The sequence below is a fragment of the Chroicocephalus ridibundus genome, chromosome 4 (genome assembly GCF_963924245.1).
Source record: "Chroicocephalus ridibundus chromosome 4, bChrRid1.1, whole genome shotgun sequence".
Taxonomy (NCBI): Eukaryota; Metazoa; Chordata; class Aves; order Charadriiformes; family Laridae; genus Chroicocephalus; species Chroicocephalus ridibundus.
Window position 1 is genome coordinate 17,256,114 of NC_086287.1, and position 17,869 is coordinate 17,273,982.

General features: G+C 45.1%; 1 protein-coding gene across 1 annotated transcript in view; it reads left to right on the forward strand.

Moving 5' to 3' along the window:
• The first annotated feature begins 8,066 nt into the window (after positions 1–8,066).
• OSBPL5 (oxysterol binding protein like 5) overlaps positions 8,067–17,869 on the forward strand; it is a 183,430-nt gene continuing 173,627 nt past the window's right edge. The window contains exon 1 of the mRNA XM_063332842.1: positions 8,067–8,345. Coding sequence (XP_063188912.1) covers positions 8,331–8,345 — 15 coding nt within the window. The 5' untranslated portion in view covers positions 8,067–8,330. The remainder of the gene's footprint in view (positions 8,346–17,869) is intronic.

Consider the following 17,869-nt stretch of genomic DNA (forward strand, 5'->3'; position numbering starts at 1 on the left):
ACCAGCAGGCAAACGGCAGGGTGAGATTAGTGTTGAGCCTCTCATCAGCCTCCACAGGGAAGGCATCATGCTCCAAGCTGAGAGTGGCCTTTTAACTTTTCTGGCATGTAAGGAAAATTCTTACATACTAATAGTCAAATTATGATTTCCTATGATTGAAAGGCAGGAGCTGCTAAGCATAACAAAGTGAGCTTCCCCTGCTCACCAGGACATCTGCCAGTGCTGTGATCAAATCAAGGCTTTCCTTGGCCCACAGTCAGGAGCAAACTGCACATCCTTGATCAAAAGCGCAGTCTGCCTTGGTGGAGACGGTTTAATTATTGGTGACAAATCTTTGAAGCGACAGTCTCAGGATGGCTCAGTATTCGCATATGGGGGAATCAATTGACTAATTACAGCAATAAATAACTTCAAAGATGAAAGTGAAACATAAGGTGAGGGTCAGACCTGCGCAAAGTCACAGGCAGCAAGCGTGAGGGTGGCCAGGCTGGGGGGACTTGCCGGTGCTAAAGGCTGTGGGTGGGGGAAGAGACATTTGGGGTAAATCAGTCATCTGAGGATGTGCCTGGCTTTTTGATCTGCTTCTTGCTATGCAAAAGCAGCTGAGGGGCCAGCCCAAGAAGTCACAGTGGACAGAGCAGCATTTCACTGTGGTGCCTTGCCAGCCTTGCAAAGGAGCTGGCAGGGCTGTCTCCCTGGCATGGGCTGCTCCCCAGAATCAGCCCAGGGCCCTCTGTACCAAGCAGAACCACAGCACAGGAAACCAGGAGACACAATAGGGCTGCAACGGATGGGAAAACCCAAAATAACTCATACAATTAACTGAAATGCCAACTACTCTTAAGTAACATCACAGCAAAGGCAGAAAGCAAACAGAAAACACGGTGGTGATTAGGGTCTTGTTACACCTGGGCAAATCCCTCTGTCCTGGAAACTGACTTTTAGTTGCAAGGAGGGGTTTGTGAGCAGCCTGAGTACGCCTGCTGTCTCAAATCCTTCCTGCTCCGCTGGTAAACCAACACCAGGCAGGCATCCTGAATGTGGCCGCAGGCCTGCTGCCTGCTAACGGGTGTGGGGAGGACTCGTTTCAAAGGGCGGAAGTCGCGGCACCCAGATGGATCCCCCTTTGGCAGCAGATGAAAGCTGTGCGGTTTCAGAACAAAGAGCTCAATTTTTGCATGTAGGAAATTAAGAGATCAGCTGTGTAACATTATACAAGCTGGAGGGGAAGCCTTAAAAGTTAAAAAAAGCACACTATACTTGATGCATTCACCGGTGATGCTGACTGAGGCATTCTGGGCTAACTGAAGTTGCAGTAGAGTGCAGGTGAGGGAGCTGGGCCAGCAGAACAGTGTGACAATGGATTTATACCTCTTCTACAGCACATCTCTGTTACTAAAAGGAAGAGAAAGCATGGGGTTTTTTAACAGAAATGTATTTGTGGCTGTTTGGAAATGGGGGCTGGAATAAAATGCAAGCGATGGTATCTGGTACATAAATTACAGCTAGCAGTAATAATTTCTTACTTTTCCTCACTTTGGCTGTACCCATGGACTTGCACACTGGGGAGCTGACTCAGAAGGACCAGACAGGCATCAAAGGTTTTCTTCTACAGAAGGCTTCATGGCTTCCATGCATGATCCTGTAAAGCACATGCGTGAGTTAAAGCAAGACTCCTGCGGCACTGGCAGTTGAGAACGGCTTTTAAGATACTGGCTCACAAAAAAGGCTACTGTGCTGTATGTAGTACGTTATTCCAGGGGCTTATACATAAGACTGCCCTCAAAACAGTGGACTAAACACAGAGATGGTACTACTGTGGGAGCAAAGATGTACCTGCCACCCTGAGGGTACATTCCTTGAGGCACAGAGACAGGGAGAAACCCAAGCGCACTGGAGAGAATGAAACACGCAGGGAAATTGTCCATGTTGCCCACAGAAACATGTACAGCAAATCTAAAGAATAAACAGTGGAGAGACAATCATAAAGCTAACAGGAGAGAACAAGTGCAAGGCTTGTAGTTCAATAAATAATAATATGCAGTGGGTTAACCTTGGCTGGCTGGAGACCCCCACCCAGCTGCTCTCTCACCGCCTGCCCCAACAGGATGGGGGAGACAATGAGATAAAAAAGCTCATGGGCTGAAATACAGACAGGGAGACTGCCTACCATTTACCGTCATGGGCAAAATGGACTCAGCTTGGAGAAAATGAGTGTATTGCCAATTAAAATAGGTTTGGATAGCGAGAAACAAAGACAAATTAAAAGACCTTCCCCTCCCTTTTCCTCAGGCCCATCTTTGCTCCTTCATTCCCACCTCCTCTGCCCGGGGAGGCGCCGGATGATGGTGAGCGGGGCTGCGGCCGGCCATAACCTCCCCCTCACACCTTCCCGGGCGGCCCCAGGGGGATCCCTGCTCCGGCGGCCCGAGCTCCCTCTGCCGGCAGGGCTGTTCCTCACACTTTTCCCCTCGCTCCTGGCTGCCCGCGGGGCGTTGAGCCCTCTCTGGAGAACGTTTTCCCAGTGGTGCCACCAGCTCCACTGACAGGCTGGGTGGGGCCCTTGAGGAACCGGCTGGAACCAGCTGGAACCGGCTGGGTCCAGCACGGGGCAGCCCCCGTCCGCGTCTCCTCACAGTGGCTGCCCTGCAGCCCCCCCGCTGCCAGCCCCTCGCACTGACACCTGGCATGGGACCTCCTCCTCGCCACCACACCGCCATTAGGCCTGGGCTCCTCATCCGACCTGTCCGCCATGTCCAACCCACCCCGCTCCCTCCACTGCATGGGACAGGACACGACCCGGCAGCTGTCACCCGGCCCTGAGGCGGCGCCCAGCCCTCGTGTCACCCGGTGGGTAGGTCTCCCTTCTTCATGCATTTCCCTCCAAATAGAAATGAAGCAAAAACATTGCTGAGAGAAACAGGGAGTGCCATCCCAGGCGAGAGTGCTCTCAGGGTCCGTCGGGGCTGGCGTTGTCCTGGGGCAGGCGGGAGGGGATGCTGAGGCGGCTCCTCCCCACTTTGGGGGCTGAGGAGAAGTTGTTTTGAATCTCACATCAGGGTTTCTGGGGCACATGTTGGTGATTGCACCACGCTTTCTGGGGGTACACCAGGCCCTCCCCAGCCCACAGCACCTGGTGGAGGGGCAGGAGGGGTGTTGGGCAGCCCACAGGGAGACTGACATTCCCATGTGTCAGCCTACGCCTTCCCAAGGTCTGAACCAAACTGGCCAGTGAAAATGCAGGATTTGGGTTTCTCTGGCAGAAGGTAGCAGTGCCCAGAGCCAGGCCTGGCTGTAGGCTCACATCCTTGATAGCTGGTGGCAATGAAGGTCTTGAGCTGATGAATTGTGCTGACTGCTCCTTGCGCAAGTGGAAGGGGAAAGAGGGCGAGGGTGGAGGGATTCATGAATAATTAAACACTGAGATGGAGCAACATACATAATGCATGATAAATTAGCCCAAGCGCAGCAGAGGAAGCATGGGTAAAGTTTGTTTCAACAAGCATAAAATAGGATGTGACAAGGTATTTATGCCAGAACAGCTGTTTTGCTAAAATTTTTCATTTATTTATACAGTTTTCCTCCCCCTCACAGTTAGGGGTTCTGCCTGGGGTGGGACAGAAATCAGCAACTGAGCTGGAAAATAAATTTGGTTCCTGCTGAGTCCCAGTCCAGCACACTCCCCGCCTGCGAGATCTCCCTCTTTGCTTAGTCCTAGACCTTCCTATTTGATAATCTGATGCAATATGTCCCGTGCTGAGGGTCGGCCCGGTTGTTTGGGCTGCAGTTTGATTGCAGTTAAGGCGGGTAGGGTAATGCTCGTAATTCCATAGAAACTGAGGGGCCCATGTTGACTCACTTGAACCTTTTCTGATCCCAGTTTCCCCAAATGACTTCTTCCTTCCAAACTGTATTTGCTGTTACAACACAAATTATTTATATTTTAAGATGTTACATTCATTACAGATGGTAACGAGGCTGCCAACCAGAGGGCATCGACTCTATACTGCAGTGTCACACTGATTTAAGGGGCGTATGTGCATAAATAAAACCCCAGTCACTTCTTTCATTTTTTAAACAAACCTGGCAGGTCTGTTTGAATTCAGTTTTCCTGTAAATAACACTAAAGGCCAAAAGCTGCATTAATAGACTTGCAAAGCTGCTTCATCTGAATCAAAGTGAGTTCTGAGCAACATGACTTTTTTCCTTGCTGTGAATCACTTAAGGTCTCCTTTCTTGTGTTAATGGATAAGCTAGGTATTTGTCATGATAGATCACAGTACACCCTACACAGAAAGTGTTTATTACAGATAGCTGGTACAGCTAATCTGACACAGAAAAACCCCAGCTTTGACAGAGCTGGCTTCATCCCTTTTGCTCATCATGGGCTGCACGTGGAGTAGGATTGTGTGAAGCCACCATGAGCTGAACACTGAGCCTTTCCCACCCCTCCTGCACCCTTCACACGAGGGCTTACTGAAACACCAGTCTTTTGAGCTTGTCTCTTCTTCCAAGCTCTGCCCGCTCCAAAGCAGCCTTCCCCCTTAAAGCAAGGGCCACTGGATGTCATGCCTGCTGACCTGCCTGCTCCAAGAGAGGGTATCTTACTTCTCATAGGTGTAAACAATATACAGGGGAATCATTTTCTGTTACTCTCTGCAGGCTGCATTTTTCTACTGCAGGACTGATGTATGCTTTCTGGCACGTATTGTAGTTCTTCGGCTAGGATTGCACTTGAATTTCTCCATGTTTCTGGAGGTGACAGAACATTACCCTTGAACAGGGACTGCTTAGATATGAGTTAAGGGAAAAAAAGTCTGAGTTCTTCTGATTGTTTTACTATTTTTTCCTGTATACATGCTCTTTCATCATTGCTTGCTAGACAGGGTAAAACTATGGAAAGTGACAACATCCCGCTGTCACTTTTGTGCCAAGTAGGTGTAAAGGATTGAGTATAAAACAGCTGTGCCCCCCAAATCAGTATGTTCTCTTTAAACATTGATGTTACCTATATATTAAAAAACCTCTCTCTAAAAAAAATATATATATTAAAAACCCCATGCTAATACTGAGTCTATAAAATATGCAAAACCAGGAGACAGCTGTTAAAAGGCTGAGACTGCACAACCCTGCCGCTGAGGACACACTGATGCAGCTGCGTATTCAGGTGCTGGAAGGGATGGAGAAGAGGGAAGCAGCTTTTGATCTTGTGTTACGGAGAAGCCCAATGCAGTTTTAACAGCCTTAGCCATAACTACAAAGATGAGCTTCAATTCCTTGAACTGTCACAGGTTTCCAGCACGCTGCTGGGCTCTCCCAGTAGTAAGAAAGTAATGTAACTGTCCCAGAAGTAACGCCCTACTTCACAAAGCCATCCTAAAGATAAATGCACTAAAGAGAATAAAAAGGTGCTACGGCCAGACAAAGCACAAGTGTGCTATGGAAACTCCTCAGTGAGCAGGTTCAGCAGGTGAGCAGACTTCTACTTTTTTCTTTTTTCTTTTTTTCTGTAGGGTTTTTCCCCTTCAGCTGTTGCAATGACTCACTGATTTGCATGGCCACTCATGAAAAGTTTTGAGCACACGATTGTGATGATGAAATGCCCTGTCAGCCGTTTCTAATTCAGTTAGATTTTTTTTCTTGCTCTCCCTTCGCCTCCTCGTGCCTTGATCTAGATGGGCCTTACCGCTTTAAAAGTAAAGTGGGACACAGGGATGCGAGAGAGAAAAGGAAAATTTCTGAACTCCCTGCCCTGTTCCAAATTAATTAGAGCCGAACCCACCTCAAATAAGAGTGGAAAGTATCTTAGAAAATGCTCTCCATTACTGCATTTAAACACTGAAACTAAAGTTGATGATGAATGATAAAACAAATCCTGCATTAGCAGCTCTCTGTGCAGTTTGACCACACTCCAAATACACAGGAGGAGATGTATGTTTTTACTCTGTTTCTAGCACAATGTGCATAACCTGCAAAATAAATGAACCCTCAAATGCTTGCCAGTGGGATGGGATACCAGCACAGCTGCCTGGCCCACTGAGTTTTCTTTTATCAGCTGTATGAAAATCGAGAAGTTCCTGGAGGCAGGCTGCTGTGGTAACCTGCTTGGTGTCCCCCTCTTTCATATGCCACTGGTGTGGGCCCTGGCCTGCTGCTGGCTTTGTGCTCTCCTACTGCCAAAGGTATGGGGACTCCTCACTTGCTTGTCGTGTTTCCCTTAGTTTCCATAAGACAGTTCCGTCCAGTATGTGTCCTGCTCCTCTTTGCAGACAATACACTGTTTTCCTAAGCTACTACTTGGCAAGCCTCTTTCCATAGCACCAAGACTCTCCCCTTTGAGGAAGCACCCAGCATGTAATTACCTTCAGGGTGGTGTGTGCTCCCTGCCCAGCACTGCCATTGAAAGGGCAATATGGCAGTGTACAGTGGCTTCACATGAAACCCCAGGTTTTCCAAAGATAGCAGAAGATCCCCAGCTGGAAGAAAAGCCTGTGTGAATTCGCATGGGTCTATGCCAATTTACATCAAAGGAAAATCCAGTTCATAAATGCTTGCACATGTCACTTTCCAAGATCAGAGTACAAAGTGCAGGCTGTTGAATTCAGTTAGGCCGTGCCTCTGTGCTGCCTGATTTTAGCATACTGTAGCTTTTTAGGAGCTTCTTTTCTAGCTACCCCAGCGTAACACAGCCTTCAGAGCCCTGGCAGTAGCATCTTTGACTTGTGGTCCCCCAAAGGGATGTAGTATCAGCATGAAAAGAGAGCAGAGGTAGCACCGTCTCGCATAAATAAGTGAAAATACATCCATTTCAAAACAGGAGATTAAAGGCTATGGCACATGAGAGGGAAAAGCAGTTATTGCTATTGACAGTCTTGCTGACACTATTCTAATATAACTTTTTTTTCCTTACCATTTGTTTTTTCATTAAGAAACCCCTCCCATTTCAAGATACGGTGTAGGTTTTGCAAAGTCTTAACTTTTCAAGGTGGTGTCTGCACTACAGACAACTTCATCCTCTAATACATGTAGCTGAGGGTATGTAATGTTACTGGTGAAGACTGGATGATATTTGCTTTTTGATTGTGTCAGGATACTCAAATGAATGTTGCTGGAAACATGGGCCTTGGCCTAGACTGCCCTCAGATCGAGTGGCGAGTCAGCTTTGCAGATGAAGCACCTTGATGCAAAACTTCTGTGGAAACAAATCCAAACAGTTTTTACCTCAAAGAAGTTGGGAGAGGTAAATGCCAGCAAGGGAGCAAACCAGTGTGCAGAGACCACTGTGCTTTTTCTCTATTAGGGTTTCATATCAAAATGGGTCATCTACTGTCAAAATACACATTTTCAGACTAGTGACATATAGGCCTTGTCTTCCTCCTAGTGTTAATTTAGAAGTAAAGACCTCCTAAAGCCTTTCCTGACCCATTAACATGCATAACTGCCTTGTCATCTTTAGGATTTACTGTAGGTTAGTTAACGCATACTAAGACTGACTTTTTTTTTTGTTTTTCCTAGTAAAGGTAAGACCTAAGGTTCCCTGGATGTCCCCAAATGCCAGCCAGCTCCAACTGCCACCTCTGCAAAGTTTTTATTGCATGCTGGGATATTTTGCTGCTGACGTAGGACTGGCAGGGTGAAATCAAGGGCTCTTCCAAATGGCAATGAAGTCTAGGACAAACACGTGGGTCTGAGGACAGGATGGCGTCACGCAGCCACTGCTGCAGGTCCAGCTCTGGAAGATAAAATGAGGTAAGATTTCAGTGGTCTTCACACTGCCCACCACGAACAACATCTCTGTCCTCCAGTGAATGCTAGGTGTTTTGAGCAGCAATTCCCACCGCCCCATACAAAGCTAGGTCTGATGTGGTACCCCCACTAGCAGCACGAATTCAAGGCTCTGGATGTCGCTATATTGCTTCCCAGCACGAGGCACCTGCTTGACTGATTTCTTTACCCTTGTCAGTGTTCAGAATAGCTGTGCATCTATTTTAGCCAGGCAAGTCAAGTGCAAGTTGTTTTTCATGCAGGATGACTGTGTACAGCAGCACAGGCAGTGGGAAGCTGGATTTTTGGAGAGCAGACCCTTAGTATGGGGCAAAATGCTTGCCCGCACTCTGATGCCGATTTTCTTCTTTATTGGCTGCTCCTGAGTCTGCAGCCGGAGGAACGGTCTCCTGTGGAACGGCAGCTTTAGACAATTTTATTGGCTGATGAATCTGATCTTGTCTGGCCACCTTCCAGAAACACTGACTTGCCCGAAATGAGAGTGAGAGGAAGGTTGCTCTGCCTGAGGCTGTAAAGCAATTATTTCGAGACCAACGTTAACACCCATGCCTTGCTGCACGGTAAGTATATAAAGATAGGTCCGTATACACACATATATATGCAAAAGTGCTTTATAAAATAATTGCTGACACAATTAAATGTGCAACTCCTGTGGACTGCGTCTCGTTTGCTGCTTAATTATGTGAAAATGTACTTGGTAAATTGCTTGCTGTCACAAAATGCTCAATTAACTGTTGCAATGATCTAAGTTGAAACACTGCATTTGTCTCCTCCTCTGATTATTTCCTGTGCTGCAAGACATTGATTTGTGCTTTTTGCCATGGGAGTACAAAATACAGCTGCAAGATGTTGATCTTAAAACGTTTTCTTCAGCTTTATTCTTTTGCTGGTGGAAACTCAAAATGCCAGAGCTGCTTGCTAATATTTGCTCAAGTGTTCTAAAAATTGCTGATTAATTTTTCCCTTTCTTTTATAAGGGTAACTTCTGTGAAGTTTAATGCTATGGATTGTTTTGCAAGTTGTGCTTTGCAACAGAACAAAAAAGGGGCAGAGCTAAGGAAGAGAACATATTTAATGTAGACCCCAAAGTGTGTGGTGCTCAAAGTGGCAGGATACTGCATTGCACCTACTTCCGTTGCAAACAGCTCTCCAGATAACATTTCTGGAAGAGCCTCCGAAACTATTGCTACCTAAGGAATTGATGGGTGACCCACACCACTAGCACAGATGGAAGCATGCAGCATTTTAGATTGCAGCAGCTCTATAATATTTAAAGATGCAGCTAATCCTGAAAGCACAGCATACCTGCTGCTTCAAAAGTTATACCAAATTTTTTAAGCTTCACTCTAACAGCCTGCAGTGCCCCTAATAGCCGGAGTTGAGTTGGAAACTGTGACTTCTTGACAGCTTTGGGAAACAAGCTTTTATCACTGTACTTGTTCAAAATGCCTCTCTCTAATGTTTTGTCGTTCTTTGTTAGGAGAGATGGGGAGGCAGTGTTTTCTGCAAACAGATCTCTGCTGAGCATAGTGCAGGGACAATATAGCATCCTCAGGGCTAAGACAAAGTATTAAATTAAAGATGAGTAAAGCTATATACCGTCCCCAAACATTTCCTGAGCTAGAACTTTCCATACTCTTGAGCTGTGCTTGGCACAACTATGTTGATGGCAGTGATGTTTTTCTTCATTCTTCCTCCTGAGGACCAAAGGGGAACCTGAGCATCTTCGTGATTTGCTTTGGCTGGAATAGTTTTGCAGTACCATATCGGCCTGGGATGCAATGGGTTCCTTAAGAAGCCATAAATAGATGGCATGGTGCTGGCTGTAGCCTCTTAAAATCACCTGCACGCAGCTGCCTTTACAAGCTGTGTTGTTGTTATGTTTTGAGAACCATGGGAAGAGGCTGGAGAAGGTGGGCCAAGTTTTGCAGGTGGAGGTGCAACATGTGCATTGATTTGCAGCTGTAGTTGTAAGGAAGAGTTTCTCCATTATGTCCAAGTGGGGAGGAGGGGAGGCCTCACTTGATGCAATTCCTAGCTGTATTTCAGCTGGAGGAGGAAATAACCTTGTTGAACTGGTTCCCATGACAAGTGGAATGGCAGTATACTAAGTCGTGTAGCTCTGTTACCAGCTGCAGTTATGAGAGTGAAATAGGACCTTATATTAATGAGAAATGATGCGACAAATGTGTTTTAGCATGACTTTGGTGCAATTGTGCCAGGTAGCGTTGACAAACTTTGGTGCTGTGTCTTCTAAGCATTCATTGTGTTGGTCCTGTAAATAGTCTAAACTACTTTTTTGCTTGCTCCTGTGTTTCTGTACTACTCCTGCTTCTGTTCTTGCTGGCTGAGGCTTCTAAGGGAGCCACAGGACGTTGACATTCATACTCAATGGGTTTCAAACATCCCTTCTAGAAATCACAGGCACTGCCATTATATGGAAGGTGAGGCAGTATCTGCAGAACAGAATTATCTAGTTTTATAGATGAGTTTGTGATTTCCTGGGATTTTATTGTGGAATTTCAATTAGGTCTTCTTTCAAGTTAAGATTTAATACATGTGGAGAACATAGTATTGACAAACCAGCTCAGTACCTGTTCACCCTCCTGGAAAACTGTTTTGTATTAATTTCAGACATGCATCTGTGGCTGTTGTGTCTGTAATAGTAAAAAAGAAGGAAAAGAGGAGGAAACTGTGTATGATGTGTATGATGTAAGATGTGAATTCTAGTTTAGGTTTGAATGAGAAGCATTTGAAAGCAATGCATGGTAGAAATGGAGCTTTACCACTACGCAGGATGCAATTTGTTGGGGGGAATGCATGGTCCTCTTGATTCTCCAAAGGGCTCTTTGAAACCCTGTTACTGCTATGCTGCTGGTGTATTTCTGCAAGACAGCAATCGTGCAAAAGCTAAATACAGGCTGCTCATTTATTTTCTTAAGTATTTGCAATCACTCTAGATGCCACAACAGTTAAAACGCTGATGACTTCTGTTGCTGTCGAGCCAAAGGTAGAGGTGGTCTCACTTCGGACACCTGTGGAATGGATACCCAAGGAGTGTTCTTTGTGCCCGTGCTGTGCCGGTAGCCTCTATGAGCTGTCCCCGGGAAGAGAGGGTGGCTCAGGACCCTATGGCAGATCAGGGGAGGAGGACAGGTCACATCGGATGCATCGCCCTTTCCTGACCTGCCTCACAGCTCATAGGAGTGCAAAGGCCATCACTGCAGACAGCCTCAAAACAGCATGGCAGATTTTTGCTCTTCTGCTGTCAGTTGTCCGGTGTGGTGCTCTGCACCCCAGTTGCCTCCCTCAGCCTTGTAAATGTGCCAGGATGCTGACGTCTCATTTCTCTTGGCGTAGATAAAAGATAAGGGCATTTCTAGCCCTTTTGCCTTGAGGGGGAAAATGGAGGAAAGTGGAAAAATCTCAGAAGAGGAGGCAACTAAAAATATCATAAAGCTTGTGATCTTTGTAAATGGTTATATTTGGCAATTCTGTAGAAATGGATCTGAGAGAAAACTATGATTCTCAGACTTTTAAAAAATCATTTCTTTGGAAATGTTTTATTTTGAAATTAAGATATGTGTGAAGAAAGTGGAAGTATATTGATGTGTATTTTGACAGTTTAAAATAGCTTTTGTGCAATGCTTTTACAATACGTTAGTTTAGAATGTGGACTTGCAAATTACAGTAGTATTTTAAAGCACTTGAAATTCAGAATGACACGTAAACTGACTGCAGTGATTTTATTTTTATCTTGATTGGTTTTGTGTTAGTTTGGATGTGAATTTTTATTTCTGTATATGTATATAAACATAATCCTGTTAACATGTATGTAAGAAGGAAGCTGGTAGGCAATGTGCTTACATATATATCAGCATATTATTGAGCCATAATATGAAATATTTACCAATATCCATTCGTAAACCTGATGTGCTCTGAATTCATGCTAGGAGTAATAACGCGAGAAACTGTTTATGCTCTGTGATACAAATAGCCAGATCAACAATGGGAATGAAAACTGGAAAAGTCTCTTAATTACAGCTCGACAAATGGTGCATTCATTTTTCATTGTTAATAAATGGCCCATATGGCATCCTTTGATCACATGGTCTGCAACTTCAGAGTGTTCCAGTCTAGAGGCTTGGTGCATGTTGCACGCATTTCAGCAGCAGGGCCAGCAACTTCCTCACATTCCAAATCAAATCGGGTAAAACCAGGAAGGGTTTTTCCCCACCAGAAAATTTCATTTTTTCACAAAATGTGTGAGGATGGTTTTTCCGTGGTGCACAGTCCAGACTCCAGGATGCCTGGCATGCAGGGACAGATAAAAACTAACCAGAGAAGGGGGCTTTATTTAGAAAGCAAAGCAAAGCAAAATTACAATATCTTTGTCTGTGAGAAATATGTATCACAAAAAACAACCCCAACACAGCCTTTCCTCCCCTCCCCCTGGCTTCTCCCGCACACCTTGGAATAAAGACAACCTATTTGCTTTTAATCACAGTATTTATCATACCTTTAGAAACAAAACTGAAATCCATAGCCAGGACACCAGCTGGAGACATTCAGGAATATCTCCATGGAAATACCATCTCAGAAAGCAAAGCTTGCTGAAGTTTGCTTATTATTATCTTCAGAGCATTGCTGTCAGGGAGAAAACAGGAGCTAGGCGACAACTAGTCTCCCTGTTTTCTACACCCACTGTCACAACAGATGGATGGGTGACAGGATCTCTCCAGAGCAGCTCGTGTACTCCCTTAAAGAGTAGCTCTTGTAGCCACTCTGATCTGAGTGGGCAGACAGTGTTTGGGACCTTCCTGGGGTGTTTCTACCAGAAGATGACACTGATTATACATGACTCATATCTTTAATGTACTCTTATGTGTTTACAAAGCACACATGTGTGTACGCTTCTGTTTCCCTGAACACAAGACGTTTCCTCCCTCACAGTTTTCACGTGATCTTTCCAGGGGCGAGGAGATGCAGGAAGGAAGCAGGGAGAAGGAGAGGGCGGAAAGCCTATTGGTCTTGCTTTGGGAAAGCTTCATCAGTAAGATAGCAACCTAGGAAACCCGCAACCTCTCATAATCTGCTCTAGCACTGTCAGCTCCCCCTGGAGTAGTTTGAACTTCTGGTCGGACAGTAGCAAATGACCAAACTGCACAGACTCACCCATTGCTCCACATAAGCACAGATTTGTGTCCCCTTAACCTTTTGTAAATGGTGGGTACAACGTGATAGCTTAAAACCCAAGGCAGATGGTGTATTTCCGTACCATGCATCATTTTGTATGTGTGATGAAATGTGGCTGGCTAAGTATGTCCAGATGGGCATTGCTCCTTTGATGAAGAAAACATTCAAATGTGGGAATTTGTGGGAATCTAGGCTAAAATAAGCTCTCACATGGAGTGTTAGTAAAAGGCACAAAGTTGAAAAAATTGTTCTCCACATAAGTAACTAAAGTGGGGGAAAAAAATACCTTTAAAAGATTGTGTAGTCATTTAAGTTACTGCTTCATGGAACTCAAATATAAGGCACTTAAAACACTGTGAAAACAAGGAGTGTTTTGAACTTTCAGTCAATATTCTAGTGCTAATAAATAAAATGCTTCCCCAATATACCTGATTTCTCCTTCAGCAGACTTTTTAGGAAGGAATTTTGAGGAAAATGTTCTATCTAATGCTACATGCCTATAATTTTCAGGCTGGACTACAGAAGGATTATGTACTTGTTATTTTGGTTTCCCTTTAGAGAGTTCTGTAATGTTTCATAAATTCAGAAGATCGGTACAGGTTTTAGGGAATTTGTAATTTGCAATGTGCAATATATGCTGGTCATGACCTCTGTTGTTAGAGGAGATGGCAGCTAACAAAAATAATGTCTTACAGGCTGTTTTGGACTCTGTGGAATGATCTGTCGTCTCCTTAGGTTGTTGTAAATTGCTGTAGCTCAAGATCAGGGTAAAATATTTAAAGATGTCAAAAGTAGCTTTAAAGCCAATGACTTTCTAACTTTTAAAAGTGGTTTAGATAGAGGCTTATGCTGTTGAATCCTGTAATCACCTTTGAAATGTTTTTCTAGTCCATCTTCCTTAAATTAATAGAAAGTTCTTTATTTAAGAGAAGTAAAAAGTGCTGAATTTTGGCCACAAACCATTGCTGATCATGAACTTGGTGAAGCGTTATCTGTGAGGAGGAAAATTTGAATTTGCTGAACTGATAAGATTGTCAGGGACAGTAATGGGTAAATGCCTCAACCTTTGTAATATAAATGATTATGTTTGAAACTAAGCATGGGGGAAAAAATGCACTTATCTCAAGAAAGGAACAGTGAGCACTTGGATTATTTTTCCTTCTTCCAGAATCTGCCAGAAACAGGAATTTCCTCAAGCAGTTCTATCAAAGCAGATTGGATTTTTATATTAAATATTCCTTCCTGGGCTGCAAACAAAACCTCATTCCTCTTGCCCTTATTTAATAGAGTGGACATCAAAGTTTAATATAAAAAAGGAAGCATTTAGTCAACTTCTTACCCCGCTGGTGTGGTACAAGGCTCTGTCTGGGTGGAAGGTCAAAGATATGATACATGAAAACATGACTGATTTGTTTTCAAGTTTATGTCATATGTTTGCTCCACACTTTTCACTGGAGTATCACAGAAATGCCGTGAAGACCCTGTATGGATGATGATTTCTGAGTGAGAGCGAAGGTAACAAACTTGACCCAGTCAAGTTTGTGATATATATAGACACCCACTGCAGCAACTTGCACCAACACAAGCTCTGAGTCGCAGGTAAGCCAGGCATTTGCATTGGTGCAATGGCTGCATTTCAGGCTTTCCCCGAATGCCACAGAAGCACACCAGCTGGTCCCAGGAAAAGTCTTGTCTGCGTGAAGTTTTGAAAAAAAGATGGTTAGGTTTCTGAAAAATAAAATGAAAAGGGAAGTAACATTGAGTAATCTGGGAGATGTCTTTCTATCCAGGCTTTATTAATAATTGTTTCGTACTGTGGTTATTTGTGTGCATTTACTGAGCCCAGCAGAGCTATTTTCCTTGCTTTTATCTCATAAAACTCCAAAGTACAGAGCTGTCACTCATGCTTGCCAGGGATGAAATGTTGATGTGATCTAATTTTACTATAGGCAAGGTGGCTTAATTAACACTTAGGGTTTGTCTTTAATAGGTGGGTTTAGGATATGCAATTTTGTTTCGTAGTAACTTCCAATTTTTCTTTTGCATCTTTCCTTTTCCACTGTAGCAGCGGAAAAAGAGCTCATGTGCTCTTTAGCTGTCATATGACCATGCAGCTCCACAGAGGGACAGGGAAGGCTCTGTTCAAGAAAAGTCAGTGTATTTGGGGCAGGTCTCAGCAAATTAACTGGGGGCCTCTTTTTCCAAAGGCTGATTTGTGCCAGCAGGGAGATCCTCATACAGTGTGAAGCAGCACTGCGCTGATCTCAACAGAGCTACTTTCTTTGGTGGGGGCTAAAAATCTGATCCCAAGTGCGTGTGATTCTCTCCTTTTAGGCTGATGCAATTGTCACTTCTCTGCCTGAGGAAGGTTTTACCTCTGTCTCCTCCTCTCCTCTCTTTATGGCCTAGCTACCCTACAATGCACTTTTGATCCTCATGTTTTTTTGAAGGTTATCCACGCTCACGTGGTGCACTGTGTTTGCAGCTGAGTGTTGCTACTTGTGTAAGCTTCGATGCCACAGGCTTGGTGCCAGTGAAAGCACAGCAGCCCTGGCTTTGCCACAGCCTTACTGCCTGCAACGGGGCCCCAGGACCTGGTTTGTCCAGCTAAGTCCATGCTGCCATCTCACTTACTGCTCACTTGGTTTGCCTCCACATACCAAGAGTGTGCTTTCCTCCCTGCAGCACGGCATGTTGAGGAGGTAGGAGTTACTCTGAGATGTGTTTCCCTGCCAGCAGTAGCTCATCATGCTATATTGAACTGGTTTGCTTCTTTTGTATGGCAGCAGGAAAAGCCTGTCCCCATGCTGCTGCTCCTGCTCATTTTATCATTTTAAAAGACATGGTCCATTTGACTAGCACTCCTTCTGTGTTTGTAGGTTAGACACAACTCCCTGTGGGTCAGCTTTACGTCTTCAGCTGTAAATGTAGGTCAGCTGGCTGTGATGCAGTATGTTCCTTATCTTTAAAAGCACAGGTCCTCACACGCAACTTCGCAGTACATTGCATTTGCTTGTCTTCTAAGAAAGCTCATTTTGCTAGCGTAACAAGTGGTTCAGATGTTCTTGTGACATTAGGAGCCCTGCCAGAATAGTAGCAAAATATTTTTCAGTCTAGGTGTCGCAGATGCGTAATGAGAGCACTTTTTGCTGTTTCACTTGAGGGTTTTCCTGCCACTTTTTTGGTAAGGAGACACTGATCTCAGCCCTATTAAGGAAATTAATTATTATAGGGTGTGACAGTTAGTGCCTATAAATCAAAGCGAGTCCTTCAGCTTTTCTGCTGTGCTTAGGGTCTGTCACTCCTGGTACTAAACCTAAAATTTGTTCATTCCTGCATCCTAGAGAGCCTATCAGAGATTTGAAGTCTGGATGTGAAAGAGATTCTCACAAGCTTGCAAGGAGCCAGTTGGGTTCACTTACGCTGCTGAAGGACCTGTTTCCTTTATAGCACACATTTGGTTTACATATCACTGCCTGCAGGCTCTAATCTTAGATATGACACTTAATATGCTTTGAATTTTTTTTAGCACAGTTTCCTAAGAAGATGAGGCTGATGCAATCTTTATGCAAAAGGAAAAGCCCCAAAAGGTTTCCCAAAAAATACAGCACAAACCAGCCAATGGGTTCATGAATTGGAAAACTTATTTTGACCTAAGTTTCACACAGAAGGTGGTGAGTGGTGTGGAGCTCCCTTTGTCCATGGCTGAAGGGACCCTGCAGCTGCTTGTAGGATCATGACGAGGTACAGAGAATCATAGAATCATAGAATCTTCATGGTTGGAAAGGACCTTTGAGATCACCGAGTCCAACCAAACAACCTACAATCTCTGCCACTAGAGCATGCCCTGAAGTGCCACATCTAGACTTTTCTTAAACACCTCTAGGGATGGTGACTCAACCACCTCCCTGGGCAGGCTGTTCCAGTGCCTGACCACTCTTTCAGTAAAGTAATTCTTCCTAATATCTAATCTAAACCTCCCCTGCCACAACTTCAGACCATTTCCTCTGGTCCTGCCATTATTCACCTGGGAGAAGAGGCCAACACCCACCTCTCTCCAGCCTCCTTTCAGGTAGTTGTAGAGGGCAATGAGGTCTCCCCTCAGCCTCCTCTTCTCCGAGCTAAACATGCCCAGCTCCCTCAGCCTCTCCTCATATGACCTGGTCTCCAGACCCCTCACCAGCCTGGTAGCTCTCCTCTGGACACGCTCCAGCACTTCATTGTCCCTCTTGTACAGAGGGGCCCAGAACTGAACACAGTACTGGAGGTGAGGCCTCACCAGTGCCGAGTACAGATGCACGATCACTTCCCTGCTCCTGCTGGCCACGCTATTACTGATACAAGCCAGAATGCTGTTGGCCGCCTTGGCCACCTGGGCACACTGCTGACTCATGTTAAGCTGGCCATCCACCAGCACCCCCAGGTCCTTTTCTGCTGGGCAGCTTTCCAGCCACTCTTCCACAAGCCTGTAGCGTTGCTTGGGGTTGTTGTGACCGAAATGCAGGACCTGGCACTTGGCCTTATTAAACCTCATACAGTTGGCCTTGGCCCATCGATCCAGCCTGTCCAGGTCCCTCTGTAGAGCCTTCCCACCCTCAAGCAGATCAACACTCCCACCTAGTTTGGTGTCATCTGCAAACTTACTGAGGGTGCACTCAATCCCCTCATCCAGATCGTTGATAAAGATATTAAACAAAACCGGCCCCAAAACTGAGCCCTGAGGGACACTACTGGTGACTGGCTGCCAAGAGGATGTCACCCCATTAATCACAACTCTCTGGGCACAGCCATCCAGCCAGTTTTTAACCCAGCAAAGAGTACACTTGTCTACGCCATGATTCGCCAGCTTCTCCAGGAGAATGCTGTGGGGGACGGTGTCAAAGGCCTT